The sequence below is a fragment of the Indicator indicator genome, chromosome 29 (genome assembly GCF_027791375.1).
Source record: "Indicator indicator isolate 239-I01 chromosome 29, UM_Iind_1.1, whole genome shotgun sequence".
In the NCBI taxonomy this organism is placed as follows: domain Eukaryota; kingdom Metazoa; phylum Chordata; class Aves; order Piciformes; family Indicatoridae; genus Indicator; species Indicator indicator.
Window position 1 is genome coordinate 2,853,990 of NC_072038.1, and position 22,208 is coordinate 2,876,197.

The 22,208-nt window shown below is 54.8% G+C and overlaps 1 protein-coding gene across 1 annotated transcript in view; it reads left to right on the forward strand.

Annotated features, from left to right (window-relative positions):
- The window catches only part of DNAH9 (dynein axonemal heavy chain 9), a 243,779-nt gene that overhangs the window by 201,418 nt on the left and 20,153 nt on the right, over nt 1-22,208 (forward strand). The window contains exons 60-63 of the mRNA XM_054394050.1: nt 5,182-5,375; nt 6,393-6,541; nt 8,511-8,638; nt 20,364-20,591. Of these exons, the coding sequence (XP_054250025.1) occupies nt 5,182-5,375; nt 6,393-6,541; nt 8,511-8,638; nt 20,364-20,591 (699 nt within the window). The remainder of the gene's footprint in view (nt 1-5,181; nt 5,376-6,392; nt 6,542-8,510; nt 8,639-20,363; nt 20,592-22,208) is intronic.

The window sequence follows — 22,208 nt, forward strand, 5'->3', positions numbered from 1 at the left end:
TTCCAAGCTGCCCCAGGGGAGGCTCAGGCTGGAGCTCAGGAAATATTTCTGCACTGGAAGGGATCTCAGACACTGGAAGAGGCTGCCCAGGGCAGTGCTGCAGTGCCCATCCCTGGGGATGTGAAGCTGGTGCTGAGGGCCATGGTTTGGTGCTGAGCCTGCAGTGCTGGGTGGAGGGTTGGACTGGATGAGCTTGGAGGTCTCTTCCAACCAGATGTGTGCTGTGATTCTGTGAACAGCCCCAAGTCTCCCAGCCTGTCCCCAGAGCAGAGGTGCTCCAGCCCTCTGCGCATCTCTGTGGCTCTCTTTTCTCTGCAAGCACAATGATCCTTGCCTTGCTGTGGTGTGAAGAGCTCTGTTCTGCTGGCAGAGTCTCACTTTGACATCTAAACTGCAGATTCTCCTGTTCTCAGCTCCCAGAGATGATTATAGTGTGGGATTGGAGGCAGGAACTGGAGTCCTCCAGCCCTTTTTATTTTCCTTTGATCACTGTTTCTTGGCTCTCTCCATTCCCATGACAACTCTGATGGACTCAGGCACCCTTCACTGTGCTGCCAAGCCCAGCCAGGCAGCAGAGGCTGATGTGCAGGACCCCTCTGCTGCCCCAAGGTTCCATCCCCACTGGCACTCCTGCTGCTTGCTGGCCACAGTTCCTTGGGAAATTTCAGAGGAGTGGTATTGGAAAGCAATTAATATTGAGGGCAAGCTGAGGGATGGAGCTGGCTTGCACTGCTCTGCCTTCTAACTAGCAGTGTCTCTTATTAACACCATCACTGTAATAGATGTAATTAAACTTGGTGACTAATGAAGATTTGGCTGTTAATTTATGTAACACAGACTTGCTCCTTGCAATTAAAGCTTTCTTGATTCTGCAACATGTTGTTCAGGGAGAGAGAAACTATCAGCTCTGATTACAGCTCTGCCACTCAGGGAGAAGAAAGCAGTTTTGCAGAGCCTCCCTTCTTCACATGCACCCAGAGGCTTCTCGAAGCTGCAGCAGCCAGAGATCTGAGGAGGTGTTTTTCAGTCAGGCACTTCAAAAGTCAACAGTGCTGAGATGTTTTATGTAAGCACTTGCAGGGATGAGACCACTGAATGCCACATTGGCCATTGTATGGTGTTCAGCTGGGAGAGCTGTGGTTATGGCTCCAAGGACAAGGGTTGGGCAGATGAGAACCTAAGGCACTGTGCCTGTGGGACACAGCTCATAGATTCACAGAACCACAGAATGGGTTGGGTTGGAAGGGGCCTCAAAGCTCATCCAGTCCCAACCCCCTGCCATGGGCAGGGACACCTCCCACCTGCCCAGCTTGCTCAAGGCCTCATCCAGCCTGGCCTGAAACACCTCCAGGCAGGGGACAGCCACAGCCTCCCTGGGCAACCTGTGCCAGTCTCTCCCCACCCTCACTCTTTACAATTTCTTCCTCCTCTCCACTCTCAATCTCCCCTCTCCCAGCTCAAAGCCATTGTCCCTCATCCTGGCACTCCCAGCCCTTGTCCAAAGTTCCTCCCCAGCTCTTCTGGAGCCCTTCAGGTACTGGAAGGCTGCTCTGAAGTCTCCCTGGAGCCTTTTCCAGGCTGAACAGCCCCAACTCTCCCAGCTTTTACAGTGGAGCTGTATGGGATGTGAGCTGTATGTCAGCCTACACCTGGAGTGCTGCCTGCAGTTTTGGTCTCCACTGTACAAAAAAGAAAAAGATGTGGACAGGCTGGGAAGTGTCCAGAGAAGGGCCAGGAGAATGCTCAGAGGCCTGGAAGCCCTCTGCCACGTGAGGGAAGGCTGAGAGAGCTGAGGTTGTTCAGCCTGCAGAAGAGAAGGCTCAGGGCAGACCTTACTGCCATGGAGCAGGACATGAAGGGAGGCCACCAGCAGCATGGAGACTCCCTTGGTACAAGGAGTCCCATGGCAAAGCCAAGGGCTGCTGGTGACAAGGTACTGCTGGAGACATTCCCATTGGGCTCCAGAGGAAAATGTTTCCCATGGGCACAGCTAGACACTGGAATCATCTCCCCAGGGAAGTGGTGGAGTCCCTGCACTGGACAGTTGGAAGGCTCAGCCTGACAGGGTGCTGGGCCAGCAGCAACTGGGCTGTGACCTGGAGAGGTTGGAGCAGAGGGTCCCTGGGGTCCCTTCCAGCCTGGCAGTCTGTGATGTGTGAATGCTGTCGTTCACCTCTGCCCCTCAAGAGCCTTCTGCTTCACTCCCAGTGTTTCTGTTGCTCATTGCCTCTCTGTCATAGCTCACATCTATGCCACTTCATCTTCAACTGCCTGCAGCTTCAGCTTGTGCAAAGCTCCCAGTAGATGTTTGCTTCAGGCAGAAGTTTGCTTGAAAGCAGAAGAACCTAGCAGGCTGTGCAGCACATTCTGCCACCACTTGTGTGGAAGATAATTTGGGTTCTTCCCTCCTCTGCATAATGTTTAGAGCTGCTGTTTCCCAGCCACAAGTGGAGCTGCATTCCCATTGGACTCATCAGGGGTTTGCTGCCTTCCCCCAGCTCTTCTTCTAGCTGGACTTCAGCTACCTGCATCTGCAGCAGGCATGGAATCAATCTCTGCCTAAGTTTTGCACGTGGAAATCTGAGTGCTTTGGGTTTCACAATGGCACAGAAGGGTGAGGCAGGGTGGTACAAACTGGGAGCTGTGGTACAAACTGGCACCCATCAGCTGTGCTGCCATCCAGTGAGACCTGAACAGGCTGAGAGCTGGGCTGAGGGAGCCTCATGAAGGTCAACAAGGGCAAGGGTAGGGTCCTGCTCCTGGGAAGAAACACATCCTGTAACAGGAGAGCTGAGTGGGGACCTGCAGTGAAGGAAGTCCATGGAGAAGGCCCTGGGTGTGCTGGCAGTGCAAGTTCCCCCTGAGGCAGCAATGTGCCCTCATGGAGATGTGCCCTGGTGAGACCACCTCTGGAGTCCTGGGACCAGTTCTGGGCTCCCCAGTTCCAGAGGGACAGGGAACTGCTGGAGAGAGTCCAGGGGAGGCTGCAAAGCTGCGGAGGGCCCTGGAGCAGCTCTGTGAGGAGCAAAGGCTGAGAGCCCTGGGGCTGAGAGCCTGCAGAAGAGCAGCCCCAGAGGGCATCTCAGCAATGCTCAGCAAGAGCTAAAGGAGCTGTGGGGGGCAAGAGGCTGTGGCCAGACTCTGCTCAGTGGTGCCCAGGGACAGCACAAGGGGCAAGAGGCACAAAGTGGAACCCAGGAGGTTGCATCTGAGCAGGAGGAGAAAGTTGTTTGTTGTGAGGGTGCTGGAGGCCTGGAGCAGGCTGCCCAGAGAGGTTGTGGAGTCTCCTTGTGTGGAGAGCTTCCAACTCCCCCTGGGCATTGTGCTCCTGGGTAAGCTGCTGTGGGTGGTCTGGTTGAGCAGGGGCTTGGACTGGATGAGCTCCAGATGTCCCTTCCCACCACACCCTGCTGGGATCCTGGGATGTTCTGTGCAGCTTTGTGGAAAGAAATGGGGCAGCCAGGCACAGTTGGAGCTTTGTGGCTCCATGGTCACCAGGAGTGCACAGGAAAGGCTCAGTGCTGTGCTTTCTCCCAGAGTGTGCAGCAGACACTGCCTGGGGATGTGGAGAGAGAGGAATGGCTGCATCTGTGTGGGGTGAAGGGAATGAATGTTGCAGCTGTGCAATCCCTTGAGGCCAGTTTGGGTGAGCTCAGCCTGGCCATGCCTGTGTTTAGCTCTGAGCAGGAGCACTCTGGGTCCAAAAGGCCACTCTCCACCAGGTGTGACCTGCAGCACCATTCACTTTCTGCCCCTGGGGTGGGAAGGGAGCTTTGCAGACTTGTAGGCCACAGGAGTACCAGTGATGTGCTCTGCTGTTGTCCAAGGGCTCAGAATTCCCAGCTGTCATCCAAACCAGGCATTTCCTGCACAACTGAGAGCAGCAAGGGCTTGTCACCTCGGGTCTTTCAATTTTAGTTTCAAAACAGTAGGGCAGGCTTCTCCTCACCCTGGGTTGTGGAGGGCTGCATTGTGACTGAAGCCAAATTCTTTCCTTCTTTCTGTACCATCAGTTCCAGACTCCTCTGTCTCAGCAGCTGTGCTGCAGCAGGGAAGGTCTGGTTGCTGTGTGTGGCTGCATTGAATGGGGAAGGGATTGTCAAGGGCCAGGGCTGGGCTGGCCACCAGAGGAGTGCCAGAGGCTCTCCAGGAAGCCCTCTGCTTCCCAAAGGGAAGAGAAAGGGAAGAAGGGAGAGAGAGTGATGGGGTGGGAAAGAAACTGCCCCATCTGGGATGGAGAGAAGAACAATGCCATGGAATAGAGACAGAGAGACACAAACCAGTGTGGAACCCAACCCCTGAGGGCACCACTGGCACCACTGCTGCTGGGGGCAGGCCCTGGGCAAGTCCCAGCCTGGACTCAGCAGCAGATGGGAACCAGATTCAGGAGCTGGGTTCTGGAAGTGGATTCAGGAACACAGGGATGGGGATGGAAGGAAGAAGGGACAGAGCCCTGCTGGGACATCAGCCAGGGAAGAAGAGGCTTGGCCCTGGGGATCCCTCAGCTTGCTCCTGAAGATGCCATCCATGGGCTGCAATCCCTTGGTGGGCAGTTGAGGGTCCCCTGTGCTGTCTGCTCCTCCCCACAGGAGCCACCTCTGCCTTCCTGCCCCACAAGGTATGGCACAAACTGTGGCACAAACTGCCAGGAGCAAGTCCAAGGCAGCCCAGCCCTTGGCAGGAGCTGTCCCCATCAGCTGCTCCCTGCGAGCAGCAGCCCCTGGCTGTGCCAAGCTGTCCTGAAGTGCAGAAAGTGCCTCAGTGAGCAGAGCCTGAGCTGGGCAGGGACAGCTCTGAGCAGGTTGGGTTCTGGTCTGGCTCACAGCAGCGTTGCAGTGATGTGGGAGAGAACATCAGGGAAGGCTCTCACATGAAGCATGGTTTTAGAGCTGACATTCTGTGGGAGGCTTTAGACACATTTCAGTTCAGAGGACCTTCCACAAGCAGGATCCATCCTCAGTTATGCTTTCCCACAGCCTTGCCAATGGCCTCTATTGGCTCCTGGTTCTGTGACAATGTCCTGACAACAGGAGGCTGGACAAAGCCTGATCCTGCTGGGTGAGCAGTGGTTCCCAGGCTCTAGCTATGACCATTCTGGAGGAGCGAAAGATGAGCAGCCAGGAACAAGGCAGAGGAGCAGAGGGAATGGTTCCTCTGGAGACCTTTCTGGAACTCTTTCAGGCTCTCTCTTCCATGGAGGAATTCAGGAACCTGGATCGGGATATCGAGGGCTCTGCCAAACGCTGGAAGAAATTTGTTGAGTCTGAGTGTCCTGAAAAGGAGAAGTTCCCTCAGGAGTGGAAGAACAAATCAGCTCTGCAGCACCTCTGCATCCTGCGAGCCCTGCGGCCTGACCGCATGTCCTACGCTATCAGGTAGGAGCAGAGAGCACCGGGGCTGGGCTGCAGCCGAGCAGGGAGAGCAGCACAGGAGGGGATTCTGCCCTCTGCTCTGCTCTGCTCACACCCCACCTCCAGCACTGCCTCCAGCTCTGGGGCCACCAGCACAAGAAGGACCTGGAGCTGCTGGAGAGGCTCCAGAGGAGGTCACCAAGATAATCAGAGGGCTGGAGAAGCTCTGCTGTGGGGCCAGGCTGGGAGAGTTGGGGCTGTCCAGGCTGGAGAAGAGAAGGCTCCAGGGAGAGCTCAGAGCAGCCTTGCAGTAGCTGAAGGGCTCCAGGAGAGCTGGGGAGGGACTTTGGACAAGGGCTGGGAGTGCCAGGACAAGAGGTTGGAACTGGATGCTCTTGAAAGTCCCTTCCAACCCAACCCATTCTGTGACTCTATGAACTGATTTCTTCTCTCTAGCAATAGCTCTGGCAGAAAGCAGCCACTGCTTGTACTGAACTCTTGAACAGCTGATGGGTTCCACTGCTTTCCCTGCTCACTTCCTTTCATTTGTCAGATATCCCAGAATCCCTGCATGGTTGGAAGGGACCTCTGGGCATCATCCAGTCCAAGCCCCTGCTCCAGCAGGGCACCCACAGCAGCTTGCCCAGGAGCACAGTGCCCAGGGGGGGTTGGAAGCTCTCCACACAAGGAGACTCCACAACCTCTCTGGGCAGCCTGCTCCAGGCCTCCAGCACCCTCACAACAAAGAACACATCCAGGTTGGCTTTGAAAGTCTCCAGAGAAGGGGATGGAACCCCCTGGGCTCCAGGCTTTCCTGTTGCTGTGCCTTGTTTCATTTTACCCCTGTCCAGGTGCCAGCATTGCTGCTGTGACAGCTGCAGAAGCCCAGCCTGCAGAGCCTCTCTAAAACCCCTTCCTCCTCATTTTCCCATCTAGGTTCCAATGTCTGTGTGGTAGCAGAACCAAAGCTCATTGTTTAGTTACAGCACAAACTCCTTTCTCAGCTGCAGGGGACTGGCAAAACTTCTCTCTTTCTGGCAGGGATTTTGTGGAAGAAAAGCTTGGCAGCAAGTATGTGGTGGGGAGACCCCTGGACTTTGCAACAACCTTTGAGGAATCAGGGCCTGCCACCCCCATGTTTTTCATCCTGTCCCCAGGAGTTGACCCACTGAAGGATGTGGAGAAACAAGGTAAATAAATCATGGCTGGAGGCACAGCACAGCCCTGCTGTGTGTCTTCTGCATAATTATCCTGACAGGACACTCTGGGCTTTGGCTTTTCTCTCTGTAGATAATGGAGTAATCAGTTAAAAATAGATTATTGTTAAAGGGATGAGATTGTTGCTGGGTTTTTCTTGGTTCTTTTTCCTATTTCTTAAGGGTTTTTGCATCTTCATCTACAGTTTAAATTTAATTTGTGTCTTTCCTGCTCTGCCTGCATTCCCACTGTGCTTCACACTGCAATGATTTCTGAGCTGCTCTTGCACACACCCCATAATTTCTGTCAGAGGTATCCAAAATGCTGTCAGAGTGATGCTGTTTGCTGGGAAAGGCTGCACCAGACCAGCATCAAGATCCTTTCCAACTTAGGATTCTATGATAGCTAAAATCTCATTGAGGTTCAGTAAGGAGAACTATTATATCCTGCACCTGGGTCAGGACCTCCTTATCAGTCCAGGCTGGGGAATGATGAGATTGAGAGCAGCCCTGCAGAGAAGGCCTTGGGGGTGCTGGTGGGGGAGGAGCTGGACAGGAGCCAGCAATGGGCACTGGCAGCACAGAAGGCCAAGAGCAGCCTGGGCTGCATCCAAAGCAGTGAGGCCAGAGCTGGAGAGAGAGGATCCTGCCCCTCTGCTCTGCTCTGGGGAGACCTCACCTGCAGGGCTGGGGCCAGATATGGGGGACCCAGCACAAGGAGGACCTGGAGCTGATGGAGAGGGTCCAGAGGAGGCCACCAAGATGATCAGAGGGCTGGAGAAGCTCTGCTGTGGGGCCAGGCTGGGAGAGTTGGGGCTGTTCAGCCTGGAGAAGAGAAGACTCCAGGGAGAGCTCAGAGCAGCCTTCCAGGACCTGAAGGACTCCAGGAGAGCTGGGGAGGGACTTTGGACAAGGGCTGGGAGTGCCAGGATGAGGGACAATGGCTTTGAGCTGGGAGAGGGGAGATTGAGAGTGGAGATGAGGAAGAAATTGTTGAGAGTGAGGGTGGGCAGAGACTGGCACAGGTTGCCCATGGAGGCTGTGGCTGTCCCCTGCCTGGAGACATTCAAGGTCAGCCTTGCTGTGTCCCTGGGCAGCCTGCTCCTGTTGGAGGTATCCCTGCTGCCTGCAGAGTGCTTGGACAAGATGCCCTTGGAGAGTCCTCTCTGACCTGGTGTGATCTGTGACTGGGTGGAACCTGTCAGGCACAGGGCCACAGGAAGCTCTCACAGACCTCCTGTCAGCTGCCTGCTCTGAGCTGGAGAGGTTCCTGCCCTTACAGCTGGTGCCAGGGGGTGTCTCAGGCTGCATTTCCCCACACACCTCTTTTTTAAAGCCTGCTGAATCTGCAGGAAATTATTTTCATTTCCTATCACTGTAAAATGTATTTTCACACCAGGCTGCAGGGGAATAATGTTCTTTAAACTGGAGGAGCTCTGTACTAATGCACATTATTGTACCTTTGTGGGTTGGAGCTCTGTAATTAAAAGTAGGTTGGGAGAAGCCTCTGCTGGTTTCAGTGCTTTGTCAGGGAGTATGTGAGAGAAAAGAACAGAGAGAGCTCTTCTGGGAGCATTTTTAATAATCCCAGCAGGGTGGGGCTGGAAGGGACCTCTGGAGCTCATCCAGTCCAAGCCCTGCTCCAGCAGGGCACCCACAGCAGCTTGCCCAGGAGCACAATGCCCAGGGGGGGTTGGAAGCTCTCCACACAAGGAGACTCCACAACCTCTCTGGGCAGCCTGCTCCAGGCCTCCAGCACCCTCACAACAAAGAAGTTTTTCCTCCTGTTCAGATGAAACCTCCTGGGTTCCAATTTGTGCCCAGTGCCCTTTGTCCCTGGGCACCACTGGGAAGAGTCTGCCTCAAGGCTGAGCTGTGCCTGGCTGCTGCTGCATGAGCTCTGCTGTGCTGTGTGACCAACCAGGTGAAAATGCTGAGCGTGGCTCTTTCCTTTCAATTTCAGGGAGGAAACTTGGTTACACGTTCAACAACAGGAACCTCCACAACGTTTCCCTTGGACAAGGTCAAGAGGTGGTTGCTGAACAAGCCCTGGAGCTGGCAGCGAAGGAGGGGCACTGGGTCATCCTGCAGGTACCTGAGCCATCCCCCTGAGCTGCTGGCAGATGGGACAGCTGGGCACTGGGCAGCTGCAGGGGTTCATCCAGCACATGGAACTGGTGCAGCATGGCCAGAGGAGGCCATGAGGATGATCAGAGGGCTGGAGAAGCTCTGCTATGGGGACAGGCTGGGAGAGTTGGGGCTGTTCAGGCTGGAGAAGAGAAGGCTCCAGGGAGAGCTCAGAGCAGCCTTCCAGTACCTGAAGGACTCCAGGAGAGCTGGGGAGGGACTTTGGACAAGGGCTGGGAGTGCCAGGATGAGGGACAATGGCTTTGAGCTGGGAGAGGGGAGATGAAGACTGGAAATGTGGAAGAAACTCTTGGCAGTGAGGGTGGGGAGAGACTGGCACAGGTTGCCCAGGCAGGCTGTGGCTGTGCCCTGCCTGGAGGTGTTGAAGGCCAGGCTGGATGAGGCCTTGAGCAAGCTGGGCTGGTGGGAAGTCAGAACTGGATGCTCTTGAAGGTCCTTTCCAACCCAAAGCATTCTGTGATTCTAGGACTCTTTATTTTTATCCTATTTAACTTCCACTTCTTAGCAAAAAGTGGTTTTTGGGGGGAGAAAACTGCAAGTTTTGTAATGCTGCAAATACCAGTGTGAGGTCTGTGACTATTCCAGAATATCTTAGAGAAAAAGAAAAAGGAAGGTGCAGAGGTCAGCTCTTCGTGTGAAGGTTTCCATTTGACAACTGACATCTCCTGCCTGTGACAAGAGGTACCAGGAACCTCCTGACCAGCTTCATTGTGCTCCACATGGACCATGTCTCTTTGTTGGTCCCCAGCAGGCAGTGGCCTGCACAGGTTTCATCTCTGGAGGGGTCACACCTGAAAGGCTCTGAAGAGCAGATCAAAAGGTCTTCATGTCCTTCAGAAAGGAAGGGAGACAAAGAGAAGGGGAAGAAGTTTGTTCTCTAGCAGGTTGTGCCCAAGGTGCAGTCCCAGTTCTGTGGGGCCTTGCAGAGCCACAGAAACGAGCAGGGGACATGGACGTGGAAGCTGATGTGCAGGGTAGGAGCTCAGCACCCCCCTCCTGCAGGGTCCTCTCATGACAGAAGAGAAATTGTCATTGGTAATGGTGGGAGAAATGAAGGTGGTGGGAGGGAGAAGTCTTGTGAGGAGCAGCTGAGGGACCTGGGTGGGTTTAGCCATTGCTCTCCACAGCTCCCTGAGAGGAGGCTGCAGTCAGGTGGGGATTGGGCTCTGCTCACAAGGAGCAAGTGATCTGGCAAGAGGAAATGGCCTCAGGTTATGCCAGGGGAGGTTCAGGTTGGACATGAGGAAAAATTTCTTCCCCCAAAGAGTTGTGAAGGCCTGGCCCAGGCTGCCTAGGGAAGTGGTGGAGTCTCCACCCCTGGAGTGGTTTCAAAGCCCTGGAGATGTGGTGCTGAGGACCATGGCTCAGTGGTGCCCTGGCAGTGCTGGGTTAAGCATTGGACTCAATGATCTCACATGTCCCTTCCAGCCAAAGTGGTTCCATGATTCCATGATTCTGTGATTCCACAGCCTTGTAGACAGGGCACAGCAAGGTGCCACAGCTAGCAGATGGTCTGAGGGTGCAGCAGGGCTCTTCCCTTTGCAGCTGAGGTGGGATGGGAGGTTCCCAAGATGAGGAACAGCTAATAGCTGAATAGTCTCTCCCCTTCCATTGTGCAGCTGTGTTGGAAGATGGTTCCCTGCTCTCTCCCTGGAATCATGGAATCATAGCATGGCTTATGCTGGAAGGGACCTTAGAGATCATCTACTGCAACCTCCCTGCCATGGGCAGGGACACCTCTGAACTGGCTCAGATTGCCCAAGGCCTCTTCCATCCTTACCTTGAACACCCCCAGGCAGGAGGCATCCACAGCCTCCCTGGGCAACCTGTGCCAGACTCTCACCAGCCTCCTACTGAAGAACTTCTTCCTCAGCTCCAGTCTAACCCTGCTCTGCCTCAGCTTCAAACCATTCCCCCTTGGCCTGTCTCAGACACCCTCAGGAAAAGTCTCTCTGCAGCCTTCCTGCAGGATCCCTTCAGGTACTTCAGAGCAGCTCTGATGTCCCCCTGGAGCCTTCTCCTCTCCAGGCTGAGCACCCCCAGCTCCCACAGCCTGGCCTCACAGCAGAGCTGCTCCAGCCCTTGGCTCATCTTTGTGGCCTCCTCTGGACTCTCTCCAGCAGCTCTGTGGCCTCCTCCTGCTGGGGACACCAGAACTGGAGGCAGGATTGGAGGTGAGGTCTGAGCAGAGCAGAGCCCAGGGGCAGAATCCCCTCTCCTGCCCTGCTGCCCACACTCCTCTGGCTGCAGCCCAGCACACAGCTCCTGCTGGGCTGCAGGAGGGCACTGCTGGCTCCTGGGGAGCTGCTCAGCACCCAACACCCCCAAGCCTCTTTCTTCAGGGCTGCTCTCAACCTCCTCTGCACCCAGCCTGGATTTGTGCCTGGGGTTGGCCTGACCCAGCTGCAGGACCCTGCACTGGGACTTGTTGGATCTCATGCAGTTGGCTCTGGAATATTTTGTGTGTGAGAGCCTCAGTGCCAGCTCTCTTCTGGGCCTAGAAGACGTAGTGTCCTTGAGGGCTGGCTGCCTGAGACACCCCCACAAATGGCCTCTGCTTGAAAACAAGCTTTAATAAAAATATAAGGAAAAATCAGATCAAAGAACATGATGTGCTCCACTCAGAGGGCCACATCATCTCTATCCCAGAATATTAAAAGTCTGGGAGAAGAAACTGCAGGTCCAGCAGCCAGGCTTTGTAATGAATCTGTCAAATCAGAGGCTGCCATCTGACTAGCAATTAGCAGATCCTTTAGCATCTGTACTTAAAAGGGTGGGAAATTACTGGAGCACAGGAGTGAGTCCAAACTCAACAAGGTGCAAAGTTTCAGAAGGGCAGACTTTGAAGGACAAGATCAAGAATTGCATGGAAAGAAGTTCTGGACTGTGAGGGTGGTGGAACACTGCAACAGGTTGCCCAAGGAGGTGGTGGAGGCCCCATCCCTGGAGGCATTCAAGGTCAGGCTTGATGGGGCTCTGAGCAACCTGCTCTAGTTGGGGATGTCCCTGCTGCCTGCAGGGGTGCTGGACAGGATGACCTGCAGAGCTCCTTTCCAACCCAGCACATTCTGTGAGTCTCTGATAAATAGAATAAGAAAAGGAGGCTGAGGGGAGACCTTCTGTCACTCTGCAACTCCCTGGGGGATGGCTGGAGGGAGCTGGGGGTTGCTGTGTTCAGCCAAGTTACAAGAGAGAAGAAAAGAGGAAATGGCCTCGAGTTGCACCAAGGGAGGTTCAGGTGGATATGAGGAAGCATTTCTTCACTGAAAGGCTTCTCAAGCACTGGAAGAGGCTGCCCAGGGAGGTGGTGGAGTCCCCATCCCTGGGGGTGTTCCAGAAAGGTGTGGCCATGACACTTGGGGCCATGGTTTGGAGGTTGGCTTGGTGTTGGACAGGATGCTCTCAGAGGGCTTTTCCAAACCAAACAATTCCATGATTCCACAACTGCCTGAGCTGTCACCAGTCCCCTTCTGCCAGTTTGTGTTCTTTGACTGTAGAGAATTCATGTGCAAAATTCCCCCCAAAGCTCTGAATCCTCCACAGCATCTCCAGCTGCTTTTTGCAGACACATTCATTGCTCAGCTCCTGAGTCCTTGGTACCATCCCATGTCTGGCTGCATCCACTCCTCATTCCCATCCCTTCTGTCACCAAAGCACAGCACAGAAATGCCCTCAGTTATGATTAGATTAGAACCATTCCCAGCAGTGGCTCTGAGGAGCTGACAGTTAATGGTCACTGCTGTCACCTCAACACAAGCTGCAGCAATTATTTGTCAGCCACCTAACACCACAAAGCAGTGGAGGAGGAAGCTGCCACTGAAGGATGGGAATCCTGCAGGTCAGGCTGCGTAGGCTGGGATTGAACTGCTGCTTCCTGCTCTTCTGTTGAGCTTTTTCCCTCAGTTTCTGAATCTCTGTGGCTGTTTGAAATGCTCTGGTGAAAGAGTTTGGTCCACCCCTACTTCATCATAGGGTTTGTGGTTTGAGAGTGAGCTTGTGGCTTGGCCCCTGGGGTTTTCCTCATGTCTTGAAATCCTAAAAGCATCAGGCAGGTGCTGCTGCAGCAGCAGGCAGCTGTGAGTGCATCTTGCCTGCTGCTCTTCACAGGGGCAGTGCAGTGCTTCCCCAGAAGCAGAGAATCATTAGACTTGGAAGAGACCTTTCAGACCATCCAGGCCACACCTTAACCCAGCACTGCCAGGGCACCACTGAGCCATGGCCCTCAGCACCACATCTCCAGGGCTTTGAAACCCCTCTAGGGATGGGGACTCCACCACTGCCCTGGGCAGCTCTTCCAAAGCTGGACAACCCTGTTGGGGAAGCAAATATTCTTCTGATCTAAGCTGAACCTCCCCTGGTGCAACTTGAGGCCATTTCCTCTCCTCCTATCACTTGTTCCTAGGGAGCAGAGCCCAACCCCACCTCACTGCAGCCTCCTCTCAGGAGCTGTAGAGAGCAATGAGGTCTCCCCTCAGCCTCCTCTTCTCCACACCAAACACCCCCAGCTCCCTCAGCTGCTCCTCCCCAGCCCTATTCTCCAGACCCTTCCCCAGCTCTGTTGCCCTTCTCTGGACCTGCTCCAGAAGGTGATTCCTTTGCTCAGGCATCTCCTCCTTGTGTCCCCCTGCCCCCTGCACTTCATTTCTTCCTTGGCAGGTGAGCACAGCCCTCAGTCTGCTGAGGAAAGGAGACTGAGCTGCTACAGTTCTAGCTAGGAAATGTTGTTCCCAGCCATGTGAGGCAACCCTGGGGCAGGTGTAAGGTGTCCCATGGCTGCCCCAGGCACTATCCCTCTTGACTCATGGTTCTGAAGCAGTCCCCATCTTAGAGGTGGAGTCTTGGCCCTCTGGCTGGAGTCCTGTGGGAATTTATTTGATTTAGGGCATTCAGCCAGCCCCCACCACACCTTGTGGCAATCCTGAAGTTGCCAAGCAGCAGAGGGTGTGGTAAACCAGAGGGCTTGGGCAAGGAGTCAGCAGCACAGGAGCTTCTCCTGACTCCTTGATAGACTTTGCAGCCAGGGCAAGAAATGGAACTCCTCAGGTGCACATTTTAAAATGCCATGATGGTTCCAAGTCTAGCTGGAGAGCTGTGAGCAGTGGAGTCCCCAGGGGTCAGTGGTGGGTCTGGTCCTGTTCAACATCTTCATCAATGACACTGATGAGGAGACAGACAGACAGACAGACAGACAGACAGAGTCTGCTCAGCAAGGTTGCTGATGATACCAAACCGGGAGGCTTAGCTGAGACAACTGAAGGCTGTGAGGCCATTCAGAGACTTGGACAGGCTGAGAGCTGGGCAGAGAGGAACCTGATGAGGGTCAGCAAGGATGAGTGCAGAGTCCTGCACCTGGGCAGGAAGAATAAACTGCAGCAGTACAGGTTGGGAGAGGATCAGAACAGCCCTGGGGAGAAGGACCTGGGAGTGCTGGTGGGCAGCAAGCTCTGCATGGGACAGCAATGTGCCCTGGGGTCCTGGGGGGCATTCAGAGTGTGTCCAGCAGATCCAGGGAGGTTCTTCTCCCACTCTGCTCTGCCCTGGTGAGACCTCACCTGGAATATTGCATCCAGTGCTGGGCTCCTCAGTTCAAGAGGGACAGGGATCTGCTGGAGAGAGTCCAAGGGAGGCTCCAAGGATGCTGAAGGGACTGGAGACTGCGTGGTGAGAAGAGGCTGAGAGCCCTGGGGGTGGTTAGTGTGGAGAGGAGAAGGCTGAGAGAGGATTTAGTAAATGTTTATCAATATCTGAGGGCTGGGGGTCAAGAGGGAGGGGACAGGGACAGCCTCTGCTCAGCTGCACCCTGGGATAGGACCAGAGGGTAATAGATATAAACTCCAGCACAGGAGGTTCCACCTCAGCATGAGGAGAAACTTCTTCACTGTGAGGGTCACAGAGCCCTGGAACAGGCTGCCCAGAGAGGTTGTGGAGTCTCCTTCTCTGGAGCCTTTCCAGCCCTGTCTGGATGTGTTCCTGTGTGACCTGTGCTGGATTCTATGGTCCTGCTCTGGCAGGGGGGTGGACTTGATGGTCTCTGAGGTCCCTTCCAACCCCTGACATCCTGTGAGCTGTGATGACACCCATCTGTGCTCAGACACACCCAGCTGTGGCACCTCTGCTGCCCAGCTCCAGAGGCACAAAGCCCTTGTGAAGGCAGCTGCTGTTGAAGCTGTGCTTGTGCAGCCAAGAACTAGAGCTCTTGCTTGGTGACCCTTGAGCTAGGCTCTGAAGGAGGGGGGCATGCCTGCCAGTGCAGCTGCTTGGCATTGCTGGCAGGGCCAAGGCTCACCAGGAGGATGTTGCTGTCACTGTTAGTCATGGCATGGCATGGAAGTCAGGAGCAGGGTAACTGCATCTGTAAAGAGCATTCCAGACTGGTTGGGTGGAAAGGGACCTTCAAAGCTCATCCAGTCCAACCCCCTGCACTCAGCAGGGACATCTGCAGCACAGCCCCAAACAACCTGACCTGCACTGGTGCCAGCCAGGGGGCAGCTCCCACCTCTCTCGCCAGCCTGGGACAGGCTCTCCCCATCCTCAGGGGCAAACATTTCTCCCTTCTCTACACCTCAGTCTCCCTCTTTGAGTTCCAAACCCTCCCCCCTTGTCCTGTCACCACAGGCCCTGCTCAAAACTCTGTCCCCAGCTTTCTGGTTGCCTCCTTTAAGCACTGCAAGGCCACAATAAATAGCACCAAGAGAATACAGCTGAGATCCTTCACAGGATCCCTCCTACAGTAGTGAGAGGTGACTCTGATTCCTGCACCCAGGACATGCCAGCATGGAAGGACAGTCCCTGAGGTGTGAAGGGGTCTGGAGGTGACTGAGTCCTTAGTCCCCTTCATTCTGAGGGACCACAGCTCCTCTGCAGAGATGTATCAGCATCTGGTTCTTCCTTCATCCATCCCTGAGTGCTGCCCCAGCCCTTCACCATCTGCAGTAGTCTGTGCCAGCAGCCACCACTCTCCCAGCCTGTGCCCAGAGGCCCTCAGCTTGTCCTTCCCTACAACTTTTCCTCCTCTTCTCCAGTCCTGGCTGGGGTCTTTCCAGAAGTAGCTCATGAGAGGCACCTGAAACCTCCAACAGAAAAGCCAGAAGCAGCTTTCTATGTTGTCATAAAGGCTTTCTGGGATTCTGATGTGTGATCAGACCACAAAAGCTCCATCCTAGGGAAGACCAAAGTGCTGCCAGCCCAGCTGCCTGCCTGTGGGAAGCCACATCCCTGATCTGAGTTGTATAAACATTGCCAGTGTGGATCTAAGCTCAGCTTCATTCTGTGATCCTCTCAACTTCCACAAAGCCCTGAGGCAATCAATTCACAGCTTGGCTGTGCTGTGTGACAATGTGCTGCCAGGCTGCCTGCTCCTCCCTTCCCTCTCATTCCTCACTCCCCCCTCCCCCCTCATCTCCTCTCTCTCAAAATTGATGAATCACAGAACCACAGCATGGGTTGGACTGGAAGGGACCTCAAAGCTCATCCAGTTCCAACCCCCTGCCATGGGCAGGGACACCTCCCACCAGCACAGCTTGCTCAAGGCCTCATCCAGCCTGGCCCTGAACACCTCCAGGCAGGGCACAGCCACAGCCTCCCTGGGCAACCTGTGCCAGTCTCTCCCCACCCTCACTGCCAACAATTTCTTCCTCCTGTCCACTCCCAATCTCCCCTCTCCCAGCTCAAAGCCATTGTCCCTCATCCTGGCACTCCCAGCCCTTGTCCAAAGTCCTCCCCAGCTCTCCTGGAGCCCTTCAGGTACTGGAAGGCTGCTCTGAGCTCTCCCTGGAGCCTTCTCTTCTCCAGCCTGAACAGCCCCAACTCTCTCAGCCTGTCCCCACAGCAGAGCTTCTCCAGCCCTCTGCTCATCTTGGTGGCCTCTTCTGGAGCCTCCCCAGCAGCTCCAGGTCCTTCTTGTGCTGGGGGCCCCAGAGCTGGAGGCAGTGCTGCAGGTGGGGTGTGAGCAGAGCAGAGCAGAGGGGCAGAATCCCCTCCTGTGCTGCTGCTCTCCCTGCTCTGGATGCAGCTCAGGACATGATATGAAGCCGCCCAAGACGTGCTGAGTCTGTACCACCTCAGTGTCTCCTTTGGGGCACAGGAAAGTGAGCAGTGGGGATTGTTTTTAGGGTGTAATCCCTCCCTGGAGGTATGAAGTCCCATAATAATGTCTGCAGCTTTTTCTGGGTCCCTTGGCTGGCACTTCCACCCTTCCTGAACTGCAAGAAGAGCTTCTGGTGAGAAGCTCAGATTTAGATACCCCTTGTGAACTATCTAGAGAGGGTTGGAAATTTTAGACTCCTGATTTTTTTTCTAACTCCTGTTTTTTATGTGTTAATCAGGTGAGAGGGAGGTGGGCTGGGAACTGTCTGGAGGGCAGAGCTGAGAGGGCTGTGGTCAGTGGAGCAGAGCTCAGGTCATAGGATCATAGAATCACAGAATGCACCAGGTTGGAAGTGACCTCTAGAGGTCATTGAGTCCAACCTCCCTGCAGTCAATCAGAGCAGGTTGCTCAGAATTGCCTGACCGTGGATGTCTCCAGGGATGGAGCCTCCACCACCTCCCTGAGCAACCTCCCTGAGCAACCTGTTCTTGCACTCCAGCAGTTGCTGGCCAGTTAAAATTATGGAGTGATAAAATGGTCTGGTTTGGAATGGACCTCCTAAGGTCATCCATCCAACCCCCAGCACTCAGCAGGGACATCCTCCACCAGATCAGGTTGTCCAGAGCCCTGTCCAGCCTCACCTTGAATATTTCCAGGGATGGAGCCTCAACCACCTCCCTGGGCAACCTGCTGCAGTGTTCCTGCAGCCTCTGGTGCAGAACTTGTTCCTCACATCCAGTCTAAATCTGCTCTGTTCTCATTTCAAACCATTGCCCCTGGTCCTGTCCCTGCAGGCCTACAGTTGGAGATCTGTAGCTTGTGATGTCCCCAGGGGTCAGGACTGGGTCCAATCTTGTTCAACATCTTCATCAAGGTCTGGGATGAAGGCATGCAGTGGACCCTCAGCCAGTTTGCTGGGAGGCTGTGCTGCCATGCAGTGGGACCTGGGCAGGCTGCAGAGCTGGCTGGAGGGGAACTGATGCAGCAGTGAGACCTTCCCCGAGCTCTGCAGGGAGCACTGCTGCAGAGCTGTGCAGCTCTGTGGTGGCCATGCCCTGCTGGGGCACTCCCTGCACTCCCTGAACATCTCTCAGCTTTATGGGCTGTCTGCTAAGGGGCTGGGAAAGGCTTTATGATGATCTTTATGGGTTCAGAATATTGCTTCTTGCAGCAGTGTTTGGGCCCAGCGTGCCTGGATTTTGTGCTGCTCTTGGCTTTCTCATTTGGACACAATTCCCACTTCCTGCAGAGGGTCATTTTACTTCTAATAGTCTCCATTAGGCTGCTGTTTAACCAGCAGAGCTCCTCTCTGTTCCCTTTTACAGGTGATATATATTTATTCTAGGCTCTAATATGGTTCCTTGATGTAATTTCCTCACCACCTGTGAGCAGTTTGTCTTCCTGGCAGCTGCTTTTAATTTCAGTCTAGCAAGTTCCTTGTCCTGCCTTTGGATGGCATAAATCACCCTGCAGAGTGCTGCTGCCAGGCCTGGCTGGCACAGCCAGCTCCACACAGCCTGCTTCTAACCCTCCCATCACAGAGCCACAGGGACTCTCAAAGGGCATCTTGTCCAACCCCCCTGGGACACCTCCAACTGCAGCAGGTTGCTCAGGGCCACAGGTTTGACCTTGGATGTCTCCAGGGACACACCTCTGGAACACCTGTTCCAGAGTCTCCCCAACCTCACTGTGCAGAACTTCCTCCTGATGTCCAACCTAAATCTCCCCTCTTATAGCTCAAAGCCATTGCCCCTCATCTTATCCCCACAGCTCCTCTGCAGCCTGCCTCTAGGTTGCCTGCAGGTATTGAAGGCTGCTCTGAGGTCTCCCTGGAACCTTCTCTTCTCCAGCCTGAACAGCCCCAACTCTCCCAGCCTGGCCCCACAGCAGAGCTTCTCCAGCCCTCTGATCATCTTGGTGGCCTCCTCTGGACCTTCTCCAGCTGGGGGCCCCACAGCTGGACCCAGCCCTGCAGGTGAGGTCTCCCCAGAGCAGAGCAGAGGGGCAGGATCCTCTCTCTCCAGCTCTGGCCACACTGCTTTGGGTGCAGCCCAGGCTGCCCTTGGCCTTCTGTGCTGCCAGTGCCCATTGCTGGCTCCTGTCCAGCTCCTCCCCCACCAGCACCCCCAAGGTCTTCTCTGCAGGGCTGCTCTCAATCTCATCACCCCCAGCCTGGACTGGCAACAAGGATTATCCTGACCTAGGTGCAGGACCTTGCACTTTGCCTTATTGAACCTCCTGAGGTTCTTCTGAGCCCTCCTCTCCTGTTGATGTTCCTCTGTATGACATTTTGTCCAGCAAGTCCTTCAGCCTTGCCAACCACACCACCAAATCCCTTCTGTCTCTGACCTGCCCCATTCCTAATATACAAAACCCCATCTTTTCTTGCCTGGAAATTCCAACACGGTTTTGGGCTCTTCCATTTCACCCCAGTCCTGCTGAATTTTCTGAGATCTGTACAATCAGCTGCAAGAACATATAAATATTTGATGGTAAAGGGCTTTGTAGAACCACCTACCTGACTTGGTTTTTTTTCCCCAGAGATTTTTGAGGGTCCTCATTCTGTTAAAACTGAAGAAATATTTTTGTTTGAACTTGATGGATGTGGGGAAGTACCTCTGCTTCAGCAAACATCTAGAAGAGCCATCTAGAATCAGCTCCACACAGAAGGACCTGGGAGTGGTGGGGGACAGCAAGGTCCCCATGAGCCAGCAATGTGCCTTGTGGCCAGGGAGACCAATGGGGTCCTGGGGTGCATGAACAAGAGTGTGACCAGCAGGGCAAGGCAGGTTCTCCCTTGCTCTACTCTGTCTTGCTGAGACCAGGTACTCCTGGGTCCAGTTCTGGGTTTTTCAGTTCTGGAAAGAGAGGGAACTGCTGGAGAGAGTCCAGGGGAGGCTGCAAAGCTGCTGAGGGGCCTGGAGCAGCTCTGTGAGGAGCAAAGGCTGAGAGCCCTGGGGCTGAGAGCCTGCAGAAGAGCAGCCCCAGAGGGCATCTCAGCAATGCTCAGCAAGAGCTAAAGGAGCTGTGGGGGGCAAGAGGCTGTGGCCAGACTCTGCTCAGTGGTGCCCAGGGACAGCACAAGGGGCAGGGGGCACAAAGTGGAACCCAGGAGGTTGTATCTGAGCAGGAGGAGAAAGTTGTTTGTTGTGAGGGTGCTGGAGGCCTGGAGCAGGCTGCCCAGAGAGGTTGTGGAGTCTCCTTGTGTGAAGAACTTCCAACCCCCCCCGGGCATTGTGCTGCTGGGCAAGCTGCTGTGGGTGCCCTGCTGGAGCAGGGCTTGGATTGGGTGATTCCCAGAGGATCATCCAGTGATGATCTGTGATTGTCCTCAAGGACCCAAAGAACCCAGTCAGGACTTGCTTCATTGCTGGTGGTTTACACTGTCTGCTTTTAGTTTGCAGGTGCTTGGTGCCCTGGGCTGTGTGGGCTGGAGCTGCCTGTGGGCACTACCAGGGCAATGCCAACCACCAGAGTGAAGCCTTGGTGGCTGCAGTCGGTTGCTGGGATGAATTCCATACCAGTCAGTGCAGCTGTACACAGGGAGGACTAATGAAGCCTTGTCCCCTTTTTCCCTGGCAGAACATCCACCTGGTGGCCAAGTGGCTGAGCTCCCTGGAGAAGCAGCTGGAGCAGCAGAGTGAGGGCAGCCACCCCGAGCTGCGCATCTTCCTGAGCGCCGAGCCCGCCCCCTGCCCTGGCAAACACTGCATCCCCCCGGGCATCCTGCAGAGCTCCATCAAGATCACCAGCGAGGCCCCCACCGGCATGCAGGCCAACCTGCACCAAGCCCTGCACAACTTCAGCCAGGTGGGAGCAGAGCAGGGCTCACCCCAGCTGCTGCCCAGCAGGGAGGAGCCACAGCTAGGGAAGGACATCTGTAGACATTGCTGCTGCCAGGCAGCGGAATCTGGGAGTGCCTTGGAATCCTGCAGTCTCTGGATCCAACAAACCTTCCCCTTCCCCTTCCCCTTCCCCTTCCCCTTCCCCTTCCTCTTCCCCTTCCCCTTCCCCTTCCCCTTCCCCTTCCCTTTTCTCCCTTCTCCTTCCTTCCCCTTCCCTTAGCGTGGGCATGACCCAGAGGGGATGCAAGGTCTAGAATGACAAAGATTTATCATAGTGGCTGGCTGGGAAGAGACCTTTCAAGCTCATCCAGCACAACCCCCTGCAGCCAGCAGGGACATCCCCAACCAGAGCAGCACCCTCAGGGGCAAACATTTCTCCCTTCTCTCCACTACCAATCTCCCTTTGTGAGTTTCAAACCCTCCCCCCTTATCCTCTCACCACAGGCCCTACTCAAAAGTCTGTCCCCAGCTCTCTGATCAGCCTTGAAGCACTGCAAGGCCACCAGAAGGTCTCCCTGGAGCCTTCTCCTCTCCAGGCTGCCCAAGCCCAATTCTCTCTGCCCTCTCCATTCTGTGATGACTGTGCCAGGAACACTGGGGCAGACCTTGCAGCATTGTTTGCTTTTGTCTCCATAGAACCTCTTGCCACCTGGGACCAGGCAAGAGCAACCCCAGAGTATTGTGGTTCTCCATGGGGCAGAGAAATGGGGATAGCTCCCAGCTGGTTCTGCACTCAGGTGCTGGCTTGGAGGGAATGTTGAGTGCAGGAGTGCTCAGTGCTGAGCAGGAGAGGTGGAGAAGCAGCAGGCAAGGATTGATGCCAGCAGCCAGGGAGGATGATTCCATTTTTATTTACTGGTATTCATCATCCTGAATTCCACTGGAGGTCCTGGAGAGCATGGGAGGGGAGAACCTTCAGCCCAAGTAACATTTTCATCCTGCCTCTGTTCATTTCAATCAGAAAGTAGTTAGCATTTTCTAAATTGCTGGAGTCTTCCATCAGAAGTGCTGGAGTGAGTGGGTGGGACCCCTTCACACCTCATTTCCCAGCTCCTTTCACAGAGTGGATGTTCCAATTTAGCTCTCAGCTGAGCAGCTACAAAGAGGGAGCCCTGGTTGTGCACAGGGAGTATTGCTCTGCTTTGTAGCTGAAGCAAAATGCACAACTGAATGGGGAGGCTGGAGGAGCTTGAGCTGGGCTCTCACTCAGTGTTCCTCCAGCCAAGCTCCCTGTGAAGCCCAGGGGCCTGTTCTAAATAGAGGAAGGTACTCAGCACGTGTTTCAAACAGTTCTTCATTGGGTTCCTGATAATGAAAGGAGCTTAAAGTGCTGGCTAGTGATGGGGAAAACAGGGCTTGGGATTCACAGATTGCATTAGGTTGGGAGGGATCCTCAAGGGGCATCTTGTTCAACTCCCCTGCAGGCAGCAGGGACATCTGCAACCAGATCAGGCTGCCCAGGGACACAGCAAGGCTGGTCTTGAATGTCTCCAGGGACAGAGCCTCAACCATCTCCCTGTGCAACCTGTTCTAGTGTCTCCCCAGCCTCACTGTGCAGAACTCCCTCCTGATGTCCAACCTA